The following is an 18,969-nucleotide window of genomic DNA, read 5'->3' on the forward strand; positions in this document are numbered from 1 at the left end:
GATGTACTTGAATTATTATTATATATTATCATTATGTCAGTGGTCTAAAATGGTCTTACAACGGTGCCGACAATATTATCGAATATCGCAATAATTTCCGAGAAAATGTATCGTCCAACAAAATAAATTATCGTGACAGGCCTAATTACGCTTATTGTCAGGTTCATATTAGTATTGTGTTGGCCTCTTTTAAAGTATTCTGTCACCCTAACAGTGAAAACATACTCTGTTCCAATAAAACAAGGATGCTATTTATGCCTACGTCAAACAAGACATTTATTCTACAGTTAATTGTAATGTAGGTGCCAGTACAGCACCTTTTTGGCATACATGCAAATCAACGATTAAATAATTATGTGCGGCTAAACTAAAATACCCAATATGGCAACTTATTATATGCAAAACAGAGAATACATACCCTGCATTTCTCAGATATGTGATAACACTCCAGGAAAAATGTAGGCTGCTCAACTTCTTAAAACGCTTGAGTGAGTAACTACCATTTGTGTCAAAGTAAAGCTGCCGTTAGCAATGATAAAATGCATAAATGCACTGTGAAGAACTGGGTTAACACTGTTTTCTCAACTTTTAAAGTCACAGCTTTGTGTCCACGGACATCGACAAACTTGTTCAAATTATGTAAAGTGGCAAAGAAAAAAACGGGTGCATGAAAGCTCTACTTCCTAAAAGCTGTGTGTATAATTTACAAAGGCGCCCTTAGCAGACATGTGTTGCCCTGCATAAGTTAGTGATAAAGAGCATAATACAAGAAGGCACACATTTTTTAGAAAGCTTAAAGAAGCTTCTAGAGAAAAGGCGTCGAGGGATCTGAAGACACTTTTAAAAACGCATCTGAATAGAACTGTTTAATGTTCGTTCAACTAGTATTTCTAAAAGGCATATTGCTCTGTTTTCTCCTCATACCTTCCATAATCCCCAATATTCACCTTTCTGAATGTACTAATGGCTCTGGTTGGTGGGACCCTGCATGTTGCATTGTGTAACTGGCACCCCCTTCTTTAGGAATTCACATTGCCATTTGGAGACAAGCCTCTGCGTCTATTGCAATAAATTGTAATAAAATGTTAAAACGTACTTAAGATAGAATGTCTTTTTGTCCTCATCCTTCCTTCCTCAGGGGTCTGCTCACTAAGCACATTATCTTTTTACTTCTACAGGGACGACAACATATGTCTACAAAATGTCAAAGTCATTTAAGAACTGAGAGCACTTTTGTTAATGCTTTAAAAAAAAAAACACTTCACTTCTCTCTTTTTCAAATGTCAAAACAGCTCTGAGTGGCTTCTTTTACAGCTTTTACTCTGGCGCGCTTCCCCTGCAGGCCTCGCTCGGTTTGGTTAGGCCTTATTAGGCCCGGCTCACTTTAATGCTGCGCTTCCATTACAGTTTAGGAACTGGGGTAGTTACTATAGTAACGCAGTGTAGGCGGAGCAGTGACGTCATCTTCAATGAGAGCCCCAGAAAAACAACACAGCCGTTAGCTCTTAGCACTCAGAGCTCACAGCTCCTCATATCTGTTCAGAAACTAGACAAAAGTTAAACAAGTACAAACCACAGACTGCCTGTGTCATGGCGAATACAGTCGCTGGTTTATTTATGTCTGTATAGGCCGTTGTTGTGAGTGTGGACGGTCGGAGCATATATAACGTTAGCTTAGCCAAGCTCCATTTAGAAAACACGCATTTTAAAAAGGGTTTTTCGCCTGCTGTCTGTCTGCAGACTTGTCTTAATTAAGCATTAATTCATGGTTTTTACTAACCGATATCAGTATGTTGTTACTTCGGCATCATTTTGAAACGTGTATTACAATTAAATCACGGTCAAATATGTTCATCTTGTTGTAGCCCCCTTGCCAGCGATTCTCTCTCTAGTTTAGCATACTCAGCCCGACTCAGCCTGGTTGTTCCTGGCCCTAGAACCACGATTTAATGGGGCCAGAAAAACTGTGAATTAGGACCCGCTAGCCAGTATTAGGCCAAGTGGAAACGCAACCAAAAACGGGCCCCGCACGGCTCGGCACGCTTAAAGCGAGCTACCCGCTGCAGTGGAAACGCGCCATAGACCCCTCCAGCAGATATGGTGCAACAATGGCATCCATTTGGGAGTTGCTTCTGCCCAGATACTCAGTATTATGTTTGTACAATAATAGCACTGGAGTGTATTTTTTGTAAAAATTAGCATTCAGAACTTTTTTTATTATGCTAAAATAGATAAATAATGAGTCATTTACTGTTAGAGTGCCTACCACTGAAAATACTGGTGTTATACGCCACGTTAATCGTTAACTTTTCAGTTCCTATTCCCTCTAATTCAAAGAACCAAAACAGCAGTTTGAAAAAAATGTCAAGGTTTTCTACTGTTGCACTTTCTCTAAGCAGTGAGCGTGAAACAATGGCCAAGGTGCTAAAGATACACATGCAGACAGCGTAATGTAGCCTTTTTAATTACAATAGTTAACTACAGCCCTAAAGAACATCCATTTCTATTCTTGCACATGATATAAACATTCAAGCACTTTGTTCTAAATGTTTTAGCAACAGTGAACATTAACAATGTATCCGCTGATGGGGCTAATGAATGGAGGTCTGTCTGACATGCTGTTTCAATACAAGAGAGCTATTGAAATGATATACGTTTTTGCCGTTCTTGTAATAGCAACACCAAAAATAAACAGTTGCGATGGTGTTGCGAGTACGATGCGTTTCAAGGCTCCCAATACGATACAAACTAGTGATAAACACAGGTGCGCAGGTCATTTAAAAAATACTCAGTAACTTATAACTCCCGCCCACATTAACCAATAGTATCTAATGGTGCGTTCACACCGGACGCGATGCGATGTTTGGGGGCGGCGTGATTACAAAGTCAATGCAGAGACGCGGACAGACGCGAATTCGCTCCGATGGTGCGCATGAAGCAGTTGATACGAATGCCGCGGTGCGATTGAGGCGATTGGAGGGGCAACCGCTCGAGTTCAATTTGTTCAACTCGAGCGTCAAATTCACGTCAACGTATAGAATAAATACACACGAATATAACAGCAGCCAGCAAGGGAATGACCGAGAGAGACAAACTGAGGTGAAAAACAAGACGGCAGGTGAAAAACCTTTTAAAATGCGTGTTTTCTGAATGGAGATCGGATCGATCAGGTGCGCAGGTCATTTTAAATACTCAGTAACTTATAACTTCTGCCCAAATTAACCAATAGTATCTAAGTGACAACCCAACCACATTTCTTACCCCTATATATCCATTAATAAAACCAACATACTCTAAAAAAGGCATTGCTTTCACATAGCGGTGAACAAACCTGTTAGTACAGAGATAATTGCTGAATTCCAAGAAAAATCCTTTTAGCAGAAAAGTTGTTGCAAGCCCCTTTCTGACAGAAATAAGTACAGCTTCACAGAGGAAAAAAGTGACTGCACCAAGGTATTCATCTCTTAGTTTATAGGAGAAAAGACTACCTGGTGAGACCGCTCCTTGACAGCATGGGGGCATTTTCTTATTTCCGCTTATTTCCCAATTTTTTGAAGATCTTGTTTTTCACCTCTGTTGTTTGTCCCTCTCTGTCATTCCCTTGCTGGCTGCTGTTATATTCGTGTGTGTCTTCATTCTAGCTGTGGTTCTCCATCACTTTTCTCAATTTAGTTTGCACTAACTCGCCTCTAAAACCTGCTACTGTGTTTTCATCTTTCCTCACAGTGGATCCATACTTAGACACTGGCATGCAGATTACATTATGGATCTTCTGGCCGATCAATGGCCGCTCGGCATTAAAGGAAGACTGGCCCTGCTCCTTGGCCCGTCATGGCCCATTCCGGCCTTAATTAGATGAATTTTATTGTCGGCTAATGGGAGAGGCGCTATACTGTGGAAGAAAGAGGGGGAGGGCGAAAGCAAAGTGATGCCTTACAGGTGGAGAACGAAAACGATACACTCCCAAAATCTATTTCTCCTTTGACACGAGGGATGACTGCTGGATTGCTTAACATTCCAGGTGGATACACAACAACTTGAGTGGGATTTCCTTTCCTTAGCATCGCAAGAATTTATCAATAATCTACTAATTGGAACTCTTTGATTTGGAATAAAAGGCAGGTGTTAATGAAAGTTGGAAATAGGACAAACGGGTGGAGTGTTGGGAAGTAGCCGGGCCATCATTGCATCATCAAAAGGTAAATGGAGCTAATGGCAGCTGAACAAGCACTGCAGTGCCAAACCAAGGCTGTTTTATGACTTGAAAAAGGGAGCCAAAGAAGCAGTGAGAATGACACTAACAAAGTAACAGATATGAATAGTGGAACAAAAGGATAACAAGTAAACAAACATATGCCGAGGCATGTGGTGGGCAGCAGAGTGTGGGAGTGATTCAATCTATCCCGATCTGCTTATATACAGACTCTCAAGCATAAAAGCGTTATCAAGCAATGAAAGAATCTCCAAAATACAACTAAAATGAGACATAAAAGAGGGAAAGAAAAGGAAAATGGAAAATATATTCTGTCAAGAGACAACATGGAAAAGTGAATAGGCTGAAAAGACTTGTTTAGAGTGTAAATGAAGCAGGTCAAAGTCTTTATCAGTTTCCCAATCGATGAACTGGCTCTCATCTCCGGATTCTGGCTGTCACTCAAATTCACGCAGCTTTACATTCGTGAAAAGTGTGCATTAGTGTGAATAGCAAGTACTTTTCTAAAAGGCATTTTGGCTCTGGCTGCTTTGTCACTCAATTGAGCTCCGCAGGACATAAACCCATAGAGGCGTTTTGCCGCAAGCTGATCTAAGCCACTTTACTGCGCTGCTCGTTAGTTTTACAGCTTTAAGGGGCTACTGATGAGGTCGCTGTACCATAATATGAACTATCAAGGCTCACTTCCAACAACAGCTAACAAAGTTGAGTCCATTAAACACTGCGGACCGGACTTTAAGCAGGACATAAATGTATATGCACTTCAAGTCCCAAATGAAAAGGAAATGCAGAAAACAAAACGGAGCCAAAACGAGAGTGAATATTGGACTTGAATTAGGGTTGGGAGAATTAAGGAATATATCGAACATTGCTTGAGTACTTGGGGCCATTTTTATTTGGCAAATGTATTATTATGCCACTAAAAAGCAAGTTATAGAAGCCGCATCCCTACAAACAATCATTGAAAGGTACACACAAAAGTTACAGTACCTAAAAACACCTTTAAGTGTGACTGTTGTCCTTTTTTTTCGTATTCAAGCATCATATCTACATTGCCATGTAATAGTATTCATTTAATTATTTGTAGCGATAATAATTCTGACTTTCTAATTAACTTCCTGCTATCACAATACACTCACAAGCTCACTAAATAAGGAGGTAGGGAAAGACAGAATGCAAACAAGAAAGACGGCAGGAGGAGAAGACGGAGAGCAAGACAGCGTGTTTGAGTATCTCTCACACTTCCTACCCCTCCACAAAAGAAGGCGAATCAGGCGAACCTAATGAAAGAGCCGAACCTCTCTGTGCGTCAGAAAAACAAGAACCCCTAACGACGACAAGACGGCGCATCAACCAGTCATGTAAGATGCCAGCCGGGCACGTTTGAAGGTTTGTTGGCTGGGTGTGTGTTATTCAAGGCTCATCATCTCATGGAGATGCAGGGGAACAAAGCACGGGATGATGCCTTGAAGATCTGACAAGAGCCTGACTCACCCACAGAGCAAGGCAGAGAAACAAATGCAGAGAGAGGTAGGGATAGAGAAAGATAGTGGAAGACGGATGTAATAATAAAGGAAATGAGAAGGAAAAGTGAAGAACAAGAGAGGTTAACGAAGGACAAACAAACCTCCCGAATCTTAATGGAGGTCGTAATGTTCATTTATACCTCATTCACACCAACGGTGTTTCAGGGCCGGTTCGGAGCTGGAGCTTGAAAAGCACCGGGTTTTCCTGTTCACACCGCAGCGGAGCAGCCTCTTAGCTCCGGAATCCGGTTCATTTGGAGCACCAACAAATTGTCCGGCCAGAGCAAAAGCACCACATACGTCACGCTTACGTCGAGGCGGGGGCAGGGGCAGGGGCAGGATCAACTCCTGAACAACAACAAAAATCCGGCGTTTTATCCAGTTTGTACACAACGATGGAGAAACGTAACCAGCTACCTACTGGAAATCTGGTCTTCCGAAGAGCTACAGAGGAAGCTGGAGCACAATCGGCCATTGTTGTTATTGTCGGTGTCAGCTGTGAGGGGTTTTGCGCGGTTTGGCTTTATGAAGCAGGCACGCAAACGGTTACGTCATGACGCAAACGATGACGCAATGACGCAGCACCAGTCGGACTCTGGGCAGTGTGAAAAGAGCCGGAGTTAACCGAAGAACCGGTTCTGAACCTAAAAGCTCTAGCACGGAGCTTGAACCGGAGTTGCGTTGGTGTGAATGAGGTATTAGAGGTGTTGATTCAACTTCATTGTCATTCTGGAGCTACTGTAGTTACATTGTATTGCGTTATACTTAAAGAACCAAAGAAGAAGTACTACAAAAAGTTGGGCTTTAAAACAAACACTCATTAGCTCTAAGCTGCGTGACAAAATCAGTGGGAAGAGACTCAGGAGTCAGACTCTTGCGTGCTTCCCTCTACTTTACTTGTGGATCCTAATTGTGTCTCCCAGTGACCACACTCTGTCTGCAGTGAGCAAGGTGGTCCGCAGAGCATTGCGGTATCCACTTAGCAGCTCTATTCTGAATGGCTTCAAGGAGAGCTCGATGGGCCGAAACATAACTAAATAAATCAGGGTGTATATGTATAGAAAATCTCGGTCAAGGAGGAATCGTGCCGAAACGCACACATCCAGTGGAGCTGGAGTGGCTCCAACCACTTAAAAACATGTCACAACAGCGTGGGGTCAATACCCATCGCGTACCGCTTGTAAACTTTCCCTCAGATTATCCGCAGAAGTCATAAAGAGAAGGAGTGTGTCGCAAAATTGCTTCTTAAAAACGCGCTGATTGTTTTCTCTTTTCTGAAAAACTCCCAGTTGGTGATCAAAATGGCATCAGGACCCGTGCTATAGGTGATACAAAACCAACTGTACAATGAGGGAGAAAAAAGGGACCTAAAACATTAAATGGATTCGTTCATAAACATCTTGAACATGCATTCACAGAATTCACCATTTTGTATTGTCTTTTATAAAAAAAATTATTTCAATGTGCCATATTAGAACAGCAACTCCATTGGAGTTCTTACAAGTCAATTCAAGACCTATCTTTTTTTATTTGGCTTTTAATTTGGGGTAATTTTTGTTGTACATCTGTTCATGATGTATTCTTTATTTTTATATTCTTTAACTCTTTCCGTTTGTTTATAACTTATTTATATTGGTTGTGAACCCGTTGTGAGGGAGATCTTCCCATATCACAAGAATAATTGCTGAGAACATATTGATGATGTATTACCCCAGTGACCTGTATGTTATATGTTACTTGTTTTTTTTCCCTTTGTAATGTCTTAACAAATAAAATAAAAAGTATTAAAAAAATAAATAAAAATAAAACATATTTATAATTATGTTCCTCCATCTTTATTTTGTAAAGCACTTTGGGCTGAATCTTGCATGAAAGATGCTATATGAACAAAGCTTATTGTTATCATATTCAAATCCAGCCATAAGCCTTAATTAAATGTATCCTAATTAGTTTCTTTTAGTGCATATTTTTTAGTGCATATCTAATAAAGGAAGAATGTTTTTATTGTTTATACCATGGTTACAGTTGTAATACCCCAAAATCGTATTAAAATCTTCCATAAAAAGAGGATTTTCCATCAGTTTGTGCGTGCTTTGCATTTGGAAGATTATGTGTATCCTGTCAAAATAATTAAGTGTGAGATTTTAAGTGTTGCACAACATAAATGCACACAGCAGGAGGGCTCTGGAAAGGAGAGCGTACACGCCACAGGTCGTGTTCTTAAACAAACACACACACAGCAAACACCAAAATCCAACCTAAGATGCTTCGAGAAGTCACAAGCACATTGAAACTGATACTCAAATGTCTAAATGAAAGTAGAGCAGATAGATGGAAGAGAAGAGTGATTTAGATTGAGATTTTACAGACTGTCTCGGGGGTCCCAGGGTTGATTCCCTGTGACCCGAGTTGATGAACCGTGAGTCTTGCCGGCTACGAAACGTCCATCCTGCACTGAGGAGAGCAGCCAAAGGGAGGAGGACTGATCCTCACATCGATGGCATATCAAACCAAAGATTAGGGAGTTTTGAAGTGAAAAGGAAAGGGGTGAGAGATGGCACTTACCGATGTACTCAAACACGTAGACGACGAAGAACGGTGTGACCAGGTCGTTGATGCCTTGCACGTAGCCACTGGCTGGATGGCGGATGGCCCAGATGAAAAGTATCCGCTCAAAAATCTTAACACACAGAGAGATTGTGTCAATACAGCTTGTAGAAAAAAAACATTTTAGAAACTAATGCACAAAGGTAATCAATTCTAAATGAAATGCCACAGAGAAGGAAGTGGGGAGGTAAGCTTCAAGCTAATCAGGAAAGGTTTAATCTACATATCAACCCTCTGTCTGTTTGTCAGAATTTATATTGCTGAACTCATTTATTGGTTAATAGTATTTCTTACAAATCTTATGTTTAAACCATGTTCCCTGACACCATCAATTGCTTTTCAAACATTGGATGAATAGAATATTTAACATTGTTAGGCGGGTGTGAGAAGACAGTAGTAGAAATCAGAATCATTTGAATCATGCCAAGCTTGTGAAGTGGAAAGCAGCTGAACTAGCTTTGGTTTTGGGAGTGAAACAATACCGATGTTGATATCGATTTTTAGGCTTAATTTGGTTTACTGTGATTTTTGTATAACCATTATTATTGCATATTAGTTCCTCTCTTACATATAATATAAGGGGTATATGTATCTATTTCAAACAATACACTTAAACAGGTTGCCATGTTAGTGTTCAATTACGAGGTAGCCCCGCCCTAAAGCATATGCTGCCTTATTATCTATTTTTACTCGAAATGGGAGCATGATTATATAAAATGAACATTATGCTGTATTGATGAAGTTTTAAAACTAGCAATTGAGACCGTAAACTCATTTGGAAACGTTTACTGAGGTAATAAATCAAGTGAGAAGTTGGGTAATTTTCTCAGACTTCTATACAGTCCGTTTCCCCTGCTGGCCATTAGAGAGAATGCAGGTTTAATGCACTTAAGCATAACGTCTCAGTCCTGGAGGTCTGCCCTTAGATACACTGTTTATTTGCCTCTCACTTTCAGCACAAATCAACACCTTAATCCAGGGGTGGGGAACCTCCGGCCCCTGGGCCGAATACGGCCCGCGAGACCATTAGCTACGGCCCTCGAGGTAATTTATAAACACACGCAAAAAAGAAAAAAATGAAAGAAATCTAGACCGCAAAAAAATTAAACAAGCGAGTGCCTGTTTTTCCTGGTCAAGGTCAGGGTCCTTGAACACAACACGAGCCTAACCTGTCATCACGTGGTATATGTCTCGTCTGACAGGGGTGTAGTGCTGACGGAGAGCACCAGAACACCGCTCCGGTACTTCCAAAAATTGCAGTAGCCTACCCATAAGGAGCCGTACACATGCCGCAGTTTTTGCGTGTCTGTGTCTTTAGTTGAAAGCCCAGTGGCGATCTGTTCATGACTGTCATACTGATCATACAGTCAATAACTTTGTTGTTATTAGCATCTGGTTAGCTAGCTATGCTAACGAATATAAGAAGCTTTTTCTCCAACCAGTGAGGTAAAGGCACATCTTTATATATCTTTTTATTTATAAAAAAATAAGATAATAAAGTAAACAGGTATAAAATACTATATGACAGTCAAAAAAAAGTTGTTATTAATAAACAAGAATACAGTTTGAAAGGGGAGTGATTTGAAAAATGTCCATAAAGAAAAAGTAAATCTGTTTACAGTTCTGTTTCATATGGGTGTTGAGAGATGTATCCATAGAGCTCCTAATGTTGCTCTCAAAGTGAACCAGATTGATGCTTTTAACTTCAACATTTAAAACAAAATCTTCCCGGGGGAGCATGCCCCCCGAACCCCCCTAGAGGAGGTTAGGTCCCCCCCCCACTTAAATCATGTCCACATGGATAGGAAACTAAATACATTTACACACATCTTGTGTGTAAACACCCGTTTTGGTGTTCATGCCACAACCGTGCACGTGCATGCATCATCATGGTAAAATATCTGGATTAAGAGGTTGCTTTTTCTTTGCACAGCATGAAAGAAAGGCCAAATGAATGGGCTGTGATTTTAGTTTTTTTAAGCAGAGGTCAATAATCTGTACGGCCCTCGGAGGATGTTGAAAAAATGTATAATGGCCCTTGAGAGGAAAAAGGTTCCTCACCCCTGCCTTAATCCTTACTTCATAAAAAAGATCACTTTGAACTTTATTTTCTGCTTTGGTGTTGGTCTCCTCCCTCCTCTCTTCTTTTTGCACTCAGTATCTGTCTCTTTGCTTTTCCCTTCTGACTAAGTCTCCTCCTCATTCTCTCTGCCTGATTTCAATATTTTTGTGCAAGGCAAACACTTCCATCTTCATTATGTGCGGCTACTTAGTGCTGTCAGCCCCAGTGAATTACAAGAGGCATGATGTTCAGCTTGTTTTTCTGGTGCTCAAATGGATTCCCCCCCCCCCCCCCCCAAATACACACTCACTCTCACACACCTTGCTGTACCACACCCATCCAGCACTTTCTTATCTTTTGGGAATATGTCATGTTTCTGTCACTTTCTAAATCACCTCATAGCTCATTGTTTTAGGAGTTTAAGGAGCGAGAGAAAACAGCCATGTGTTTTTCTTCTCATTTCTATTTAGAGTAATTCGATCAATGTTAAGATAGCGGGAGAGATTGGTAAAGTGCAACTCTCTCTAGCTTTTCCAGACACCTTCTCCTTAAATCTCCCTCGCCTGCCTCCACAGCTCACCCCTTCTATTTTCCTTATCAAAGTCCCATCTGTCAAGCAGGGAGAGGTACGGCTGATGCAGGGGGAGTGGGTAATAGGACTTTCTTTTTCTGCAACCTCAAACGCTGATGTGCATATTTCACATTGGCACCTACACACTTTGAGAGAACCCCTGCATACACACACCATACCCACTGATGTGAAAGACAACAAACAAAGAACCAACCAAACTGGAAGAAAAAGATCCCGGTTTACACAGAGTTCCCTCGCTCCTCAACAGACTTGGAAATTATGTTAATCTCACATGAATTTGATATTCTTGTCATAACGCAGAGCATCTCTAGGACAGGAAATCAGCGTTCCTGTGACCCCTGTGTCATAACGCTATGGCTCCATTCAATTAGTGCCAGACCCCAAGGACCCTGATAAGGGAACTCTCTAGAGGTGGAGAGGAAATTGACAAAACTAAAATGGTGTCAAGTAAAAAGGACTTTTCACTGACATACAGTTGAAAATAAAAGTTAGAGAAGGCTTAATGATGATGCTTTTGTCAAAAGATCCTGGTCTAAATCGCTCAAATGTCACCAATAAACAGACTAAAATCAAAATGTGCATCCCTTTTAAGTTTGTCATTGACGAAAAGCATCTGAGATGAAATTATATTACTTAATATGAGAGACACGGATAAATCCGGCTCTAATCACAATTTGGCGAAATGGAATGTTTTCTTTTCACGTTGGGAACTTGTAATTGCCGATTATCAACATCTTGCAAAGACTGCATTGTTCTGCAGAACAAGAAAAACTCAAACACTTAGATACCACTTAGGAAATTACTTCACTATCCCTCTCTCCCCGAAATGGAACAGACTGTTGACTGCCTTCCATCTCGACTAAATCTCTCCAAACCCCACGGGGGGTGGGTTGTGGTGGGGAGGAGGGAGCGCAGACAAACAAGTGAAATGAAATGAAGCTCAGGTGATTTTCAGGTGGCACCGCAGCAAGCATAACCATATAAAAGAAGAGGGGGAGTTTGTTGCATACCAAATTATACGAGGCACACGCTGCTGGAATATATCGCTTTTATTTAGTTGAGTCGGTGTGTGGAGGTGAAAGGGAGAAAGAAGTTCAGGATGAGTGGAAAAGGAGGTCAATGTAGAGGACATGTACAGTTGTAAAACATACTATACAGCCCCCTTGTCTGATCTTTTCCCCCGCTTATGTTGTATCCCGTTGAAGAAAGGCTGCCTGAGGCACCGTGTGCGAGTTTGTACATGATAAATGTCCCCTCATTGCACCTGATGTGTAAAGGCCCTGACACACCAAGCAGTCACCAGAGGACTCGCCGACGCTGACGTCGGCTGTTGCCTGGCCGTGTTCTCCTGCGTCTTGGTCATGTGTCGCACGGGAACACACCGCAAAGACTTCAGTGCGTGAGTGGCAATAACTCACCTTACCAGCAGGCGGCGGTAGTGTGTATTCGTCATTCAAAAGAGGCAACAACCGGAAGACAGAGAAGAAGAACAGACCGTGATATAAACAACAACAAATAGCTTGTGCGTTCCATTTTCCCTCTCGTCCATCTAAAACATGTTTCGTGCGGCACTGGAGCTATCAGCCATTGCAGTGTTACTTGTGGAAGACATTCTCAAGCAACAGTCTCTCAAGAAGCGGAAGCGAAGAATTAGGAGAAACCGCACTAATGGGTGAAGTCATGGATACTACAGCGAGAAGCTCACGGTGCTTTCCCGAACCTGTGTCGAGAGCTGGAATTCAATGAAGTGCCAGATTTCAGAAACTTCGCTCAGCTTTTTCCTGTGCAGTTCCACACGTTGGAGGAACTCATCACTCCAATCACCCAGAGGGAAAACACCAACTACCCGGATTGCATCTCCGTGGGGACACGTCTGATGGTTACGCTGCGATTTTTGGCAACAGGTATGCAAGCTAAAGATGTTGCTATATTTAAATATGAATATCAGTCTGTGTGTGCCTTCTTCTTAAATCGTTTGTTTACGTCCCTCACTTCCGTATCGCTTCTCATGCACTGATTCGCTAGCTGAACAGCCAATCAGAGTGATTGTTTGGTCCGACTGCCAGACCCGATCCATGGCCGATTCAACATGTTGAATCGGCCATGGATCGGGTCTGGCAGTCCAAATAAGGCGTGTCACGGTCGACGGTTCGGGACACACCAAATTGAGTTTGGGCGACAGGACACGCTTCGTCTCCCGATTTACGAGAACAGCCGATACCGGCTTGGTGTGTCAGGGCCTTAAGACTGCTATTAAACACTAACAATCATTTAAAAGTTCCCTTATACAAGAAAAAGGGGGGAATTAAGTTACTATACAAAGGCTAGTGTGTGTTTTTTCTCCCACACACTCCCCCACCCGCCTGAAACGCCTTTATTAGACTCCTTTCTTTACTTCCGTGACACAATGACATCACTATGTCACACTCGCGATTATATTGGGTTGCGCTCCCACACATTGTATGCGAGCGGGACATCTCTAAGTTGACCAATCGCAACAAAGCCGACCAGCTGACCAATCAGAGCAGACTGGGCTCTGGTTTCAGACAGAGGGTGAAAAGAGGTGCTGCAGCACAGGCAGTATGAGACAAGTAAAGAGCTTTTAAAACATGTAAACATCACAGGAGAGACACTAAATACTAATATGAACCTGAAAAGGAGCATAATATTAGCCGAGCCAACTTCTCACATAATAAAGTTACTTGCACCACATTTACATATTTAGTATTTACGTAACTCTTTTCCAAAGCAGCCTCATTGATTTAAAAGTTATGGATGCTGCGCATTGCCGTTTGTTTTCCTAATGTGCCCTAACCTCCGCTGGTAGTTATTGTTTTATGCGGGTTTAAGATAATGAGTTCTTATATGCACTAAAAGAAATGCTTTGTTCAGCACTAACAAAGCAGACGTAGGAGCTAACCGTGCAGGGTGTGTGTGTGTATCTGATCACATGCTTGATTGTGAGGATTATATAATTCTTCTATAGTTATCTTTGCTTCTGTGTGTGTCGGAACATGCTTTGTGCTGAAGCGAGGGTTTTCCCACATCAAACTCCCAGGCAGACACTTTCTTTGATGTTTAATTTTCACACCTTTTTCAACTTCTTTTCGCTAATTATCCACAAAACATCATTGCTAATGATGATGCTCCCGCTCATATCTGCCCAAAAGCAGGCTAGGAAAACCCTGCTAGGTGAGGTGGTGTGTGCAGGGTAAGGGTGGGAGGGGGAGGGGGGGGGTGTCTCACCTCTTGGACAGAAGCTTGTTGAAAGAGAGGAATAAGGGGATTAGTTCTCGGTATGTCAATGTGAATCTGCAGAGAGAGAAAGAGAGAAAAAACAAACTGAAGCAACGGGCAAGTTAGCACAGATATGGGCATCACAGACAGTGACAGAGAGAGCAACAGTTAGGGGATTGTATCCTTGATTGAAGGCAGGCTGGGGGGGGGCGTTCGGTGGTCTGAAATGGATGGTGGTTTTGTGTGTGCATGTGTTGGCCTCTATGTGGTGGAGAGTATGTTTTCTTTAGCGTTGGACCACGTTTACACCATTTCAGAGTGCCCCCCCCCCCCCTGCAGAAACACAATGTGACAGGCACAGATTGGTCAGACGGATGCGGGACAGCGGCTGAGCTGCTCCGGGCTGCTCGGTCCGCCTTACCTCTGTCACCTTTGGCTGCAGCACCAAAGACTCAGGACTCATCCTAGGAATGTCTATTTGGATCTGACAGCAACATGGGAGAGAAAGGGGTTGAGACACTCACACACATTAATACTCATGAAAACCAATGTAGAAGTCCCCTTTTGTTTAATATTTCATCGTTCTTTGCATCTGTAAGATATCCTGAGGTGAGTGGCTATAGCTTTCATTGTTTTGGAACTTGTTTTTTTTGGAATAAAGCATATTTGTCCACTACCAAGTTGATGAGTGTTAACAACTTGAAAAATATCCCTTTACATTACATTTAGAAGAGATACAAAATATGTGGTTCATTCGCGATTAATTGCGAGTTAACTATGGAAAATCAGAGTCTTACTGTGAACATGTACTTTATTTACCCTTTGTGGGGGATTCACCATAGTCTCTGTAATGTTTATGATAATCATCCAACTGGGAATCAAACTCTGTGTGCAGCTTCCAGCAGCATTCTGCTAATTGCTTTGATTTCCTGGCCTATATTGTTCAAACTACCCCAAATATAACAGTAGGCAGCTACTGCTAGCTTACAGAATCACACAGGCTAACAGTAGAAAAGCATGAAATGGCACAATGATAAAGTAACTGAGTAAAAGACAGTTAAGATAAGCAAATGTGGAGCTAACATACGACAGGTGGCGAGTAAGTAAATGTGAGTGTGTTTAGGGAATATGTCTGCCCCCTAGTGGTGAAACATGCTTGATAAAGTTGAATTAAATCAGTTGTTTCAAACACACAGATGTAGCCTAAAAAAAATAACAAAGCTAGGTTTGCTGAGATTCTCTTGGGATGAAACAAAACCACAGCGGTACTTCAAGCAGCTGGGACTTCTACAACGGCTACATCCATATTTATGTGTAAACCCATACACACGGGCCGTTTGGGCAAGCTACCAACAACGTAAACAAATATACAAAAGGAACAGATGGACAGACACGAGAGGAGACACTAATTACTGAGACACATTGACACTGGAAATTGGATCGTCTATCCTGTGAGCAAAAACACACAAACATATAGCTTCATGTAATGCATACAAGTATATCTACAGTCACAAAAAACTACAGTCATGTGCTATTTTTGATATGTTTTAACTTACAATCACCGCTCAGTCACCAGCAGTGCTGTTTTTAGTTGGAAGAGGCAGAATTTGGCAGAAATGAGACGTCAAGACGGAATTGGACGGAATATGAGAAATGTGTGTTTTTGCTGTCAACAGCCCACTTTGATGTTACTTATCGGCCTGGAATGAATGGGAAATAGTGGAGTGTTCAAATGAAAGAGAATGTCGGGGGAGGAGAGGGAAAGAGTTTTCAGAGCCAAAAGAAAAGTGTTCATTTAGAAGCAGCTCTCTCTGAAGCTCGCGGCTGGTTGTCCCTACCCTGTGAACAGAGCTCGACCACACACATGTCAACACAAACAGACACACAACAGTCCAATGAGTACATGAGGGAGAAAGAGGAATTGGTTCCAGTAATCCTGTCTGCAGGGCTGAAATCCTGCCAAAACACACTCTCTCACACACACAAACAAACAACCATGTTCTGCTGAGGGAATACATCATGGACAGGAAGTTGTTATTGTAATTTAAAATGGAACCTCTTGTAGTTTGCTTTCATTGCGTCCATCGAGTTGTAGGATTCAGACAGGTATTAAAAAGTCACACGTAAAAAGAACGATTAAACAGGATCAGTTTGACGTGTGTGTGTGTGTGTGTGTGTGTGTGTGTGTGTTTACCTGTCTGTACGTGTCCTGATGGTGTTCGTCATTGCGAGAGTCGTAGTATTGCTGGATGAAGCCGAAATATTCTTGTCTCTTTCTCTGTAGGACGCTCTCTCTTCTTTCTGCGTTGGCTGGTAGGTAACCCTAAACAAGAGAAGAGACAAAGAAATGTAAATATTTTTTTTTAGCAAATGGTAAATATAGCTGTTCACCCAACTATAATTAATACTCATGGGCTCGGGGCTGATGGTAAATGATTAGAAACAAGATGGAGATGCTATTTTAACACCTTTTGTAAAGATATGATGTGTTAATTGGTGAGCTGTGGATTTTGTTATCTTTGGAAAGAGCCATTTCCCCCCCGTTCACAACATTTAGGCTAACATAATCGTCTCCTGTTAGATTTAAATGATATAACCGAGAGTGGTATTGATGTTCCCGTCTAACCGTCAGGAAGAAAACAAGCACATTTCCCAAAATGTAGTATTTCACATTTACAATATCCTTAAATCTAATTTATTTGAAACTGCAAGGGTCCACCTACATGTAAGGATAAACTGAAATAGTCTGAGAGACCATTTGGTTTTTTAATATAACATAAATTGCCGTGGCTAAACTTTGCATGAAACTGAACATTTCCAAAGAAATTAAATTCCCACTTTTGAACATTTTGGTTCTGAATGAAAATAGTGCAAAGATAGATAAAATGATTCTGTAGGGTAAAATACTTATTCTTAACGCTCAATCGAGGATGTATCTAAATGTAAGGTAAAGAAAAATACAATGCAAAGCCAAAAAATAAATTGCTCTAACAAAGAGTGGGATTATATGGAATAATAAAAACATAGTCAGTCATTTGAAATGTTGAAGGGATCTCTTAACTCTTGACTTGACATTTCATCATACTGTTGTGTCCTTCATGTGTATCTTTTGCCTGTATTAAATAACAAATACTACTTCTACTACTACTACTACAGGCGCATACAAACTTTAACAAATAACTCATACTAGTCTCCAAACTAATATACCTGTCTGTTTGTGACAGGCATTCTCACGGTCACGCTTGTGGCTTCCACATGGGACTCATTCCTTCCGCTCCACAGATATTCAGTAACACCGCCTGCTCACAGTATCAAAGTGCAGTTCATGTTGTGCGACTCTCCTAATTATTTGTCCTTCACTATTTACTACATGATGAGCCTTTTATTTCTAAACTCTTGTTTTAAACCTCGATTTATTTAGAGTCTGTTGGCCAAGTCAAATGACGGCCACCTGGGATTACACTAAATGACACACGTTACTTTGTGGGGAAGACCTTCTTCTGCTTGACAAAATGCTTTCCGCCTCTTAGGGGAACTACCTTTTTATGAGTGTGTGTGTGAAAATGCTTCTGGGAATGTGTTAATGCGGGCATACATTTGTGAAAGTGTGTCCCCTCTTTGTGCAGCCGGGCTTATGCAATGAGGAGAAAGTCAACGCTAAACTGAACAACACATCTCAAGTGTATTAAAAGCGAGAGCTGGGGCCAGGGGCTCTGAAATATTCACACACTTGAAGACAGAACTCAAAAATGACTGCTGCTGGCTTTTTTTTAAAAACACTCACCGCGAGATTAAAAGATGGAATTAGTAGTCCTTAAACCTAAAAAGGTTGAACACATTTTCTTTGTTGCCTTTTGTGCATTAACACAAGTACCATTATGGTGATTAAATACAAAGAGGGTTACAATGTAATCATGTTCTACAATAGCCTTACAAACAAATGGTATTTAATGTTGTATTGTGGGATATTTTCCACCCAAACAAAAATCAATAAGTATTCATACAGGTCTGTGATTTACAGATAATAAAGCTGCAACATCTATTTTGTTAATCAATTTCTTCTTTTAGTTTTTTTTTAGGATTCTCTGGTTCCAGCTTCTTAAATAGAAATATTTCTTTCCGTGTTTTTAGAATAATAAAGTTTTAAAAAGTTGATTGAACCAAACAAGATGTTTAAAGATGTTACTCTAGGCTCTAGGAAATTGTGTTGGGCTTCTTTTATTGTTTTCTGAGATTTTATAAACCAACGTTACACGGGGGAAAAGCATTACACTGCCAGTTGACCTACCAGAAAAATATTATTCTCAAAAAACAGTGTAGACTAATTGTATTACCTATTGTTGGCTATAAGTAGTCGTATTTTATTTTGTATTTCTGCCTCATTTTAGAATAGTTGCACTCTTTCTGTTTCTCCAGACTATTCTGAGTCAGCTATATTACCTTAGTACTTTTTTTGTCAACTATTTTTAAGATGTTCAATCGATTGACTTGTCATCCATGCTCATATCAGACAGATGTGAGTCGGTTTGTCCCTTTACATATTTTGGTCATAACTTCAATTTTTTCCTAAGAATACATAGTCATATATTTTGGACTGGCTTTAGTGGAATCACCATCAAACTAAAGTTATCTATCTGCACACGATCAGGGTTGTAAAAACACAACAGTTCTGAATAGTCCAATAGAAGTGTGTGTTGGTTGACGAAGTGAGTCTTTGTTGTGACTGCTGTTT

At 41.0% G+C, this 18,969-nt stretch overlaps 1 protein-coding gene across 4 annotated transcripts in view; it reads right to left on the reverse strand.

The window, feature by feature from the left end:
- tbc1d22a (TBC1 domain family, member 22a) overlaps positions 1–18,969 on the reverse strand; it is a 127,984-nt gene that overhangs the window by 75,609 nt on the left and 33,406 nt on the right. For 2 of the 4 annotated variants that reach the window (XR_004570816.1, XM_034234344.1), the window contains exons 7-10: positions 16,432–16,560; positions 14,659–14,721; positions 14,247–14,312; positions 8,305–8,419 (exon numbers count right to left, since the gene is read on the reverse strand). Coding sequence is in view for 3 of the 4 variants with exons in the window: in XM_034234344.1 (XP_034090235.1) it covers positions 8,305–8,419; positions 14,247–14,312; positions 14,659–14,721; positions 16,432–16,560 (373 nt within the window). In the remaining variant the exon portion in view is untranslated. The remainder of the gene's footprint in view (positions 1–8,304; positions 8,420–14,246; positions 14,313–14,658; positions 14,722–16,431; positions 16,561–18,969) is intronic. The other 2 variants (XM_034234345.1, XM_034234346.1) reach the window with 2 other exon arrangements.

The sequence above is a fragment of the Gymnodraco acuticeps genome, unplaced genomic scaffold (genome assembly GCF_902827175.1).
Source record: "Gymnodraco acuticeps unplaced genomic scaffold, fGymAcu1.1, whole genome shotgun sequence".
Lineage (NCBI taxonomy): Eukaryota > Metazoa > Chordata > Actinopteri > Perciformes > Bathydraconidae > Gymnodraco > Gymnodraco acuticeps.